Here is a 10,565-nt window from a genome sequence, read left to right as displayed (position 1 = left end):
AGATATACAGGTCAGAGCATAAAGTTTGAACATCTATGCATGAACATATATGTGCCCATGTCTTTACCAAGTCTTTACCATGTCTAGAAAATACAAATTGGGCAACATGTTGGATCCACAATTAGCAGAAAATGGGCAACCTAAACCCTTGGGGATTAAGAAAATGCCCAAAATCACAATACACTCAGTCATTTCTCATTGTAGGAAACAGTTAATTTTTTTTGGACATGCTATAGGTTTCAAAGAAACACCTCAAATGATCGATAGTAACGCATTGCTTCTTAGAAACCCCACCACATATATCAGAAATAGGTTTTATTGAACAGCTGAAAGAATGTTAACACAAACACACACATACTCTACCACTTGTACAAAGCCAGCAAAACTAAATACAACACTGGTTGAAAAAAAAAAATCAAGTGTTGACAGTTTATTGAAAGTTTTAAGGCTCAGGTCTCATCCAACTCAGACAAATTAATTGTGTCTTGTGAGCTCTGAAGCCGACTGATCTGTCTCCTCAGCTGCATGATCTCTTCCTCCTGCTCTTCAACCTTTTTCTGCAAACCGTGGATCACCTGTAGGGCAAAAATATTTGTGAAACTGGTTGGTCGTTATTGTAAGAAACTTCAGTGCAAATGCAAGTACAATTCTGCCTTCCTAAAGCCAATAGAGATCACTTTCTGGTGACATACAGCAAAGTGACACCTACAGTAAAACAAAAAAATACAACCTATCTGTAATACTAAAAGTAGGTTTGTGTATGGTCTTTTTAAATTTTAGATCAGTAATCCTGAATAATAAATTTTTACAGCACAAAAAGTCATGGAGGGTTATTATTTTTAGAGCTAAATGGAGCATATTCAGTCATTCCAAAATACCTTGTCTGTACTGCAGAAGAGTTCACTCTGCAGAAGCTGGCTGGCCGTGGGCCGAACACTGGGCTCTTTACTCGTCAGGTTCATTATGTACTTCGCCAGAACGGGCCATCTGTGGCGGAACGAGTCTGGGATCTTCCCTTCTCTCAGGTCCCCGAGGGTCCGGACGCGCTCCATCCCTGTCCCAAAGGGCTGGAACAGTTCGAGAGCCACAACTCCGAGGCTGTACATGTCTGACTGTGAGAGCAACAATAACACACATACAGATTATAATAATGTTCAGTACAGTTGTTTAGATATCGCAGAGGAGAATGATGCTAAAATTCTAACACTGACAAATGATTAAAAACGTATAAAAAAAAAGTATGAATTCCTAATAATTAAGTTATTGTACCCTTAATGTGTTTACCTTTGAATTATAATGGGAGCCTTTCAGTTGTTCTGGTGCAGCATACACAAATGTGCCAACACCGGAAGTATGGGTGGATTCTGCAAAATACACAAGAAATGTCACTTAAAAGCAAACGACTCCACCTATTGGTGATTCTGAGACACAGCACGTTAGACAAATATAACGAGCCAAGAGGTTCACATTTACCATGACCAGGAGAGGTGCTGCTTTTATGGCCTTCCACTATTATATCCCTGCAGGCCAGGCCAAAGTCCCCAATCCGAACGTGGCAGTCTTGACCTTGAAGGAAAATGTTCATTGGCTGTGGAAACACAAAGACATTACAATTAGTTCCATGTTTTACAGATTCTGTCATATGCAACATATTAAGGGCAGAACATCTGACATTACATTATAAATATTTTTTTCTTCTGTATCTCAAAGTTCAGATGGAAAGAAAGATACTACGAGTGTTGTGCAGATGCTGGATGAAGCCACTTTAAAAAGGAGAAGTAATTCAGAAAGATCTTTTCAGTACATCACATAAGCTCAAACACTAAAACATAAGTGAACTACCCCAAAGGGTTTCATCAGTCCCCATATTTGGCCCCGCATGCAGCAAGCACCTATCAGCTGTGACAGGAAGGCACAGATGGAAGTCAATCTGCGATGTCTGATCATGGTGGAGGAGCACAAGGGACGTTTGAATAAGAGAAGTAACATCATTAAGTTTTACAACAATGAATTCTATGATGCCATTTTGGATGAAGACCTCGGACAGATTCAAAACATGACAAAGAAGTATGGGAGCAACTTTCTCTTTAAGATACAAGCCGGTGCATCTGGAGACTTGCTGGAAGGTAAATCAAACAATGCTCCTATATTTTCATATTACTGATTAAAATTAAAATTTAAGTTTTAAGAAAAGAAAAAAAAAAAGTCACTTGGACAGCATCCCACATAATATCACCAAATCATACAAATTAGCATAATAGACAGCGATAACCACAAGATCAATGACGAGCAAACAACTGTCCAGTTGTTGTACTCAAACATGGTCCTTCTGTCTATCAAAATAAAATAAAATAAAAATCAAGTACTTCTTGTAGTGGTAAACTACAATACAAAACTATAAATATCTGTGTTTTACAGTGTTCTAGTTTGTCTTGTCCTCTCTTGTCTTGCTTTAGGGCTTTGAAATCCTTCCCCTTCATCTGGCTGCCACTTACAGAAGAGTCCAGAGCATGCAAAGTCTGCTGTCAGCAGGGGCAGACACCGAAATGAGGTCTGGACAGACACATATACAGACATAAACACCCAGCATCCTGACCATCAATTTAGTGTAACGTGACCCTGTTCTATTTTTTATGGGGTGTAAGCGTAAGATAAAAAAAAATTAAAAAAATATATTGTAAATGTTAAAATCAACAGGATTTCATAAAACAAATAAGATTAAACATAATCTGAGAGTCTATTTTCATTTTTAGTGACTTGAAGACTTCCCGTTCAAAGTGAAAGCAAGTGCAACAACACACATATAAGTAGTTCCTTTTATCACGACTGAAACAGCTGTCAGTTCTCCATTAACAGTACTGTCTCTGTCTCTGTGTCTGTCTGTGTCACAGGGACCAGCTCGGTCGGACCCCTCTACACGTGGTGATAACCGGCTGGCCGAGCATCCCGACTACTTGTCCAAAGTCACTATCTAAATTCCAAACTGCAGTGGTCAGTGTGTGCCGGAAGGCGGAGGAGTGTTTACGGCTGCTCTGTGAGCACGGTGTTAACATCAATGCAGAGGTGAGGAGTTTGTCATACAGTGAATTAATATCCAGCTTCTTTTTTTTTTTTTTTTACAAAGCTCCTATCCGTGAAAATTCAACAGATATAAGGTGCGGCCAAGTTAAAAATGCAAGTAAGTTCAATTCGCAGGTGGACCACACGTACTAAAAATGCCTAAATATTTCAATCTGAAAAAAAGTATAACTTTTGAAACAAACATTCGTAGAGATTCTGTAAAATAAAATGTATCTTATTGCTCATTGCTCATACGCTGTGTTTTTTTTTGTTTCCTCTGCAGGTGGAGGAAAAAAGTCACCAGACAGCTCTCCATATTTCAGTCCGCTACAGGGCTCTCTCTGCTGTCCAAATTCTGGCCAGCTACGGTGCTGATGTGAATGCTATGGACAGCAGTGGGATGATGCCCCTGCACATGGCTGCTGGGATCCTCCACAACGATATTATAGCCAGTTTGATCAGGCACGGAGCAGATATTAACATGGTTTGTACTGCTGAAAATACTATATTCCCTGTAATAATTCCTCTTTAAAGTTCTGTATTTCTATTGTTTGGACAATGAAGAAGCGTGAAAAAATAATGTATAACTCTTATCTCTGACTTGTGACCTTGATACATGTCAATCACGTAAATTTGTATTTTTACCTGCAGACATCACAAACGATTTCAGGTTGTTCACACGCAAAAATTTGGATGAAATCTTGTAACAGTTGAAATTCATGAAGAAATCCCAGAGATTCCCTTATTTGTCCTTTAACTACCAGAGCTGTGACAAACATGACATTTTTACTGAGTATTAATTATGATACAAATAATTACAACTTACAATAGAATTGTTCTGCTTATTAAATGACATTATGATTGTATAAACCTGATCATGTACCATGGAGGCACTGATTCTCAACTCATGTGCCATTAAATCACAGCAGAAGAAGAAAGCCCAACAAGATGATGTCAGTAAGAGGGCCAATCAAACCTCAAAAAGGGGAAACAATGTAGAATAGTGATGGCAATATGACGCTTCTGTTAGTTTTGCCAACTTTCTTTATACAGATAAATGGAAGCACTATTCACTATTATACAAAATGATTGCGGTAAGCTCAAATAGCCTTATCACTAAACGTAATCCTGTTGAAATACATGAAATATTTTCTGCATGTGTCTCTCATTAAATGAATGTTATGTTTTTGCCAGGGGGTGCAGCACTCTGGGAACACTCCTCTGCACCTGGCTGCCGTGGCAACGGCTACAAAGACCACTAAAGCCACGGATGACGGCATCAGCTGCATCTCTGAGCTGCTTGAGCGAGGGGCCGACACCAACATAGTGAACAAGGCTGGGATGACACCTTTTCAGGAGGCGTGCAGCCTGGGCAACAAAGAGCTGGTGGACCTGCTGCTGAAGTACGGAGCCAACATCAACAAGCTGAGCAGAGCAGGGGAGAACTGTCTATTCCTGTTCCTGAACCACAGGTCTAATGTGAAGAACAGCTCTCTGCTGGTGAAACTCCTCAGCCTGACCTCACCGCTCACCGTCTACAACCAAAACGGCCACCTGCCCTTAACCTTGACCCTACCATGTTTCTATCAACAAAGAGACCAACTAATGAAACTCATTCAGCAGCCACGGAGACTTCAGGATATTTGTAAGAGTGACATCTATCTGAAACATGTTCGAGGCAAGAGAGAAGAGCTGAGAAAGGTCCTGCCCGAGAGGCTTTACGACTTTATCTTCAACCAGTGGGAGAACACACACAACATCTCCTTTGGGACAGATGGTGAACAGTAATTTGTAAATGATGTGTTGGACATCACTCCCAGTTGATACCTTGTTCCAACTATACTGCACATGACTGCAACAGTTTGCTTTAAACTGCAGAGACATCTTAAATTTAATAGCCTCAAATTTACAAACATAAACTGATGAAACAAATTCTATCAGCCTTACCTTGAGGTCTCTGTGCATGATTCCCCTGGAGTGAATGTAGTTCACCCCTTCAAGTATGTGTCTCAGCAGGCTAAGTGTAAGTTCACTATCCACACAGGCATAGGGACCTGAAAATACAAACATACAGTATATTTATTTTTCCAAAATCAGCATGAATGTAACTAAATGACATTTGTAAATGAAAAGAAACTGATGAGAAATCTGAAGTTGTGGGCTTTCAGTAAATGTAATCTGAACTGGAACAAAATTATGTTACATAATGTGTTAAACAATTACATTTTGAGGTTTGTGCTTCTTTGGGCTTCACGTTCCTCTCAGAGATCCAGTCCTTCAGTGAGCGCTCACACAGCTGCATCTGGATGTAGAGCATCAGGTGGAACTGAACCTGCAGATACAGAGGACCAGAAACGGAAAACTTTACATCCTCATAGAGAACAACTAGAATTACTGCATCGCGGTTGTCTGCCTCCACTAACCTGCCAAGTTGCAGTTTACATCTATGATTTGTGAAACGGATATAAAATTCAATTTGATGTGACTTTGTTGAGCTTTGTTGTTCTTGTTCTGATGTATGTCTGCTTTTTAAATGCGTAACTTCATTGAGAGAAATAAAACAGTCAAATTCCTTGTATGTGTTCGAATGCTTGGACAAAAAGCTGATTCTGGTAGAACACAAAGTTGTAGCCATGACAGTAGATAATGTGGTAAAAATGAATGCTGCTGCAAAGGAGCTACAAATTCTAAAGCATGAAGGCTTCTCACACTTCAACCTGACAGCCCAGAAGATCTATACAGTCACCACAGTTTCAAGATGGACAACCAAGATTAGTCTCACCAATTCAGCAGTGCTGAATTATGGCCAGAAAAGTGTTCTGATGGCACAGAAAAGTTGCCCTTTGACCTGTTGAATATTAAATGTCATCACTTCATCATTTTATCCTGTTAGACATTTGAATGAAATGATATGAAAGTAAATTATTGACTGTTTTTGGTGAAGTCATGGTGAACTTTGACCCCCAAAATCTAATTAGGTCAGTCTTGACCTGTGTGAATGGTTGTGCAAAATTTGAAGAAATTCCCTCGAGGTGTTCCTGATATAATCTCATTCACGAGAAATGGACAAACGGACAACCTGAAAACATAATGACTCCATCAAAGTGAAAAATGTTACCTCCAATTAGTAATAAAATGTGGCAATGTTTATCTTTATCTTTCCAGTAATTAGTCTGATCCCTGGAAGCCCCTTTCACCACCTACCTCTTTAGAAGGCTTTGTTGTGCATTTGTCATCCCACTGTTGACACTCCTTATCAATGCAGGCGTTGTTGTTCAGTTCGATGCTACTCCTGCTGCTCTCCTCCTCCAACAGTGCTGAACTGTCCCAAGTCACAGCAGGACATTTGGAGCTCAGCTTTGGACCCTCCAGGAACACACAGGGAACGTAGTTCTCTGGGAGGCGATGCATCGTCTTGGGACACACCACCTGACCCTCCTGGACTGACACTAAGGCTTTGACAGGCTGGGTCTCTTTCGCAGGTACGTCGGCACACGAGGCAGCATCCGTCGGTGCTTGACTGAGGCTTTGAAAAATTATAGAGGAGCTGAGGCTGCCGCTGTCAAGACTGTCATCAGAACTGCAAACGAGAGAGCTGAGATAGATTTAGTGTTGGACGAAGTAATGACGACTATTGTATGTACATGCCTTGATATAAACACAGGAAATAGGGTTGGAGATATTTTTTTTTATTTAACTACCAGTTAAAAATATTACTTGTCATGATTCTTAGATGTAATGTTGAACCCACTTTAACTGTTATTTCTGCATATATTAAACAATTAACTTTAGTAGGCAATCACAAGATCAATAAAGTATTAATATAACATTTATCCATTCACATGTGCTATAAATTAAGTAGGTAATTTATTCAGCTAGAAGGTAAAAATGTTAATCATCAACAAACCTAACAAATACCGGCACTCAAACTTACAATGAATTTCATTCCTGGTTAAATTTTTTTAATTATTTTCTTGAAAATAATTTAATTATTTGGTTTATTCAATGACAGAAAATGTCATCAGTGTCTCTAATCCTACCTGTCTTGTAGTCCATGAGACTCCAGTGCAGGAATGAGAGACTTGGGATCTGCAACAAAGCCAGTTTAAACACAAAGTTTGTCTCATGATCCTTCTCCAGTCCCCGTGAACAGTACCTTCATTCATTTCAGCCCAGTAAATGTGTCGCAGGGCAGCAGTTAAATACTCACATGCTGCAGGCTGAACATGTTCCATCCATGCTGTGTGGTAGCCCACAACATTTACATGCTGCAGGCTGGACAACACTTTGACTTCCCTGAGGACCTGGACCCAACAAAACAATCTGATTAGCCACAGTATGAGTCTGATCTCTCTGTATTTTATATCTATTATAAAAAAGGATCTATTGATCACTCAAATGCTGATGGCTCACCTTCATACAGTCTTCCTTTGAGACTTTTTTGATGAGAATTTTCTTCATAGCATAAAACTGTCCATCTAGTTTGTTCAGAACCTATAAAATGATGTCAGAGATGATCAAGTCAATTCTGGTCTTTGGAGGAGTTAGTTAAATGATAGAGAAAAAACAAACAGAGTAAAAAATACCTTAAAAACATTCCCATACGAGCCTTTTCCAAGTCTACACATTTCTTCAAACTCACTGAGATAGCGGGAAGTCTGCGCTTGAAACAGTCCCTCTTTGGGTCTGTGGGAAGGCAAAAACAGTCTCCCTATATATTCTTTGGAGGTGACACAACATGAAAAACTATAATTAAAAGTACACTACCTGAGAGCGGGAGAGTTAGTGTTTGTGCTGAGACGCTGCTGGCCCTGGAAACAAAGATAAAGATAATCACAGTGGGAACAACAATAAACACAGAATAAAAGGGTCAAATTGTGAAAGGTTTAGTTTATAACTAAATAATTTGTTAAAAAATGTTGGTATCCTTCAACCGACAATCCCAATATCAAACCTGACACTGCTACAATAAGAACCTTGTATATGAATGTGCTAGTTATATGTCTAGTTACCTGTGGATAGAGGGAGGAGCTGACAGCGTTGAGCAGCTCAGTGAAGGCCCGGTTGTGCTGCAGTCTGACGGTGCTGAATTCATCACTTATGGCCAACGGTGAGAGAAGGTTCATGGCGGCTAAACGCTGACCGATCGCTATCAGGGGGGGCAACAGAAGCATTTAATACTGAATTTGGGATGAATAGCAACATCAAAATGCTTCACCTAGCCTGACGCACAGACAGGAACGCAATATTTACAGTTTGTTAACCAGCTTTTAACTGTCAGTACAACATCTCAGTAAGTACCTTTAAACAGCATACACGAGCGTGCCGGATTGCTCTCATAGACGAAGCACAGGTGCTCGAGCAGGGACCCGAGGAGGAGGTGGTTGGGGATGGCTGAGGCAAACTCTTGGATGGACGGGTAATGCCGACCGGCCATCCACATCTCTTGTGTATTTTCTGAGTCTGAAGCTGAGCACACAAAAAAGAAAAACTTGTAAAATGAAAAAAACAAAAAAACAAGCAGCTGTGAATTATAATAAAAGACCTTACGTCCACTTAAAAAGGCTACAACTTAATATTGTTGCACAAAACAGAGTTCAGATTATATCTGACAATATCTTTTCATTACAAAAGTAAATGTTTCTTACCTTCTTCAATAACTTTTGCTATCATTTTTACAATGTTTTTTTCTCCGAGGTCCATCTTTCTGTATGAAATCACCCTTGCAATACTAAGTACTCGGAGCTATACTAATGATTATCCTGTTCAACTCCAAGGCAAAATATGCTCATCTTGTTTATACATAAGGAGGCGTGGACAGCAGTAGTGCTTATCTGCCATGTCCAGTGGACGCCGGCCCCCCTCCACCTACTGCACACATGACCACGATGGGAACAAGAATGTGAAGGAGACTGCTCATCTACTTTTCCTATTTCACTCTGCGAAGATGTGTGGAGGACAGCCATGTCTTGACTTGTTATGAAGCACACATCAATTGCTGAGGATTTAACGTCATATTACATCATCATAATGTTGTTTTTTTTAGTCTCCTACAATGTGATATTTAGGCTAAAATCCTGCCTGGGCCATATGAAAGAAATATTACATCAGACCTTCTTCAAATATCAACATTACCACAGTATCAGTTATTAGAGTTTATTTTGGGTGCACATAACTCAAACAGGGGTTTGCCATATCTTATCTTTCATGATGTTGTATACATTTGTATATTTATGTGATTTAAAAAAAAATTATATCGTGATAATGGGAATTTTCGAAGGGTAATGATGATGTAATGATGATGAAATTGTATGTTCTTGATTAATTATCAAAAATTAATAATCAAATACTTTGTCAGCACTTTGTCATTGTGTTAAGAATATCGTTGTCAACCTACCTTGAAATATTATATTATTTTAGGGTCAGCTCTCCCACCCTGAACAGACAGAAGCCCAAACATACAGGTGTATTTCAAATGGGAAGACTGATGCAGAAAATAAACTCTAATAATAAACTCATAAATACACTGTGCTTGAGTGTATTTATGAGTTTATTATTAGAGTTTATTTTCCACTTATCAAGATGAATAGAAGCAATTACAATTAATGTTGGAACAATGGAAACTTTCCATTGACTGTCAACTTAGTTTGTCTCCTGATGTGCCTCACAATAAAACAGTATGTTAGAAACTGGCAAGTAAAACAGTCTGATAACTGTCAACAATGTTGTTTAAATCCAGAGTAGTAATAGCAGGTTGGGGAGAAGAGGGCTCACAGTCACGTTGTTGCTCACTTGGCCTCTAACTCCTTAACTACGCCCCTGCCCGATTATGTTGGCAGAAAGCCTATCAACCCTTTCGGCGGCCAAACATCTGACATTTTATTCTAACAACAAGTCACACAATGTGGGAGAAACGACACCAATATTTACAAAGCAGGGACGTTATGTACAGCAGCGGTAAAGTACACAAAGAAAAGATGCTTACTGTCAAACTGGACGTCATCGTCCTCTTCGCTTGATAAATTTAACAGGTTAAAACTATTCTCAGCCGCCTGCCTCCTGATGGGCTTCAGGTTCCGGCGGACCAAAAAGTTGCTGCTGCTGCCGGAACCTTCGTCCGGCCGCAGGGGTCCATGTTCGGATGTGGAGCTATACATTCTCGTGTGAAAATAAATGCTGACTTGACAAAAACAAATGGCTATTTTTTTATTTTTTTTTTAAACGGCTGCCCCGTATCTGCCGTGAGAGGCGTCACACTACTCGTCAAATCGCAGCTTATTAATATTCACATTGCGAGAAACTGTCAGAAATGAACGCTCCGTGGTGAGTCCCACACGGTCCGTAAAGTTAAGGGACGGCCATGATTCTACAGCAACATGTAGAGGGACCGTCTGACAATGTACGCACTTGGACTTGAAGATTAACTGGTAGAGAAAATGGTAATACATAAAAAACAGGGTGTAAAATCACCACTGACGAAGTGTTTTAATATAAATACAAAATGT

At 39.7% G+C, this 10,565-nt stretch overlaps 2 protein-coding genes across 3 annotated transcripts; one reads left to right on the top strand and one right to left on the bottom strand.

Annotated features, from left to right (window-relative positions):
• Positions 1–300: 300 nt before the first annotated feature.
• On the bottom strand, positions 301–10,436 carry eif2ak1 (eukaryotic translation initiation factor 2-alpha kinase 1). 2 transcript variants are annotated; one of them, XM_069691359.1, is made up of 15 exons: positions 10,046–10,436; positions 8,362–8,529; positions 8,073–8,209; positions 7,828–7,871; positions 7,647–7,746; positions 7,474–7,554; positions 7,271–7,364; positions 7,101–7,149; positions 6,265–6,640; positions 5,284–5,392; positions 5,008–5,114; positions 1,474–1,588; positions 1,285–1,364; positions 879–1,112; positions 301–575 (listed from the first exon to the last, which is right to left on the bottom strand). In XM_069691359.1, the coding sequence occupies exons 1-15, from the start codon at positions 10,215–10,217 to the stop codon at positions 450–452; spliced, it is 1,992 nt and encodes a 663-aa protein (XP_069547460.1). In that variant the 5' UTR covers positions 10,218–10,436; the 3' UTR covers positions 301–449. The 2 variants fall into 2 exon arrangements, with proteins under 2 accessions (XP_069547460.1, XP_069547461.1); XM_069691360.1 differs by lacking the exon at positions 10,046–10,436 and adding an exon at positions 8,709–8,983.
• On the top strand, positions 1,752–5,014 carry LOC138616816 (ankyrin repeat domain-containing protein 61-like). The gene is given in 6 exon segments (XM_069691361.1): positions 1,752–2,115; positions 2,117–2,126; positions 2,457–2,551; positions 2,892–3,063; positions 3,344–3,544; positions 4,255–5,014. Coding segments are annotated over 6 exon segments (1,308 nt in total). The 5' UTR covers positions 1,752–1,879; the 3' UTR covers positions 4,849–5,014.
• Positions 10,437–10,565: the final 129 nt, after the last annotated feature.

The sequence above is a fragment of the Brachyistius frenatus genome, unplaced genomic scaffold (assembly GCF_029030835.1).
Source record: "Brachyistius frenatus isolate BFR_SWC_R1_liver_20210118 unplaced genomic scaffold, ASM2903083v1 Contig_11, whole genome shotgun sequence".
In the NCBI taxonomy this organism is placed as follows: domain Eukaryota; kingdom Metazoa; phylum Chordata; class Actinopteri; family Embiotocidae; genus Brachyistius; species Brachyistius frenatus.
This window is presented reverse-complemented; position numbering and strand designations above follow the sequence as displayed.

What these genes read in the sequence shown, in the direction of transcription:
- eif2ak1 (XM_069691359.1), bottom strand. Translation starts at nt 10,217, where the DNA reads ATGTATAGCTCCACATCCGAACATGGACCCCTGCGGCCGGACGAAGGT. An exon ending in CTCGTGTATGCTGTTTAAAG is followed by an intron (nt 8,210 to 8,361) that starts GTACTTACTGAG and finishes CCCCCCTGATAG; the next exon opens with CGATCGGTCAGCGTTTAGCC. An exon ending in CAAAGGAAGACTGTATGAAG is followed by an intron (nt 7,365 to 7,473) that starts GTGAGCCATCAG and finishes TGTTGGGTCCAG; the next exon opens with GTCCTCAGGGAAGTCAAAGT.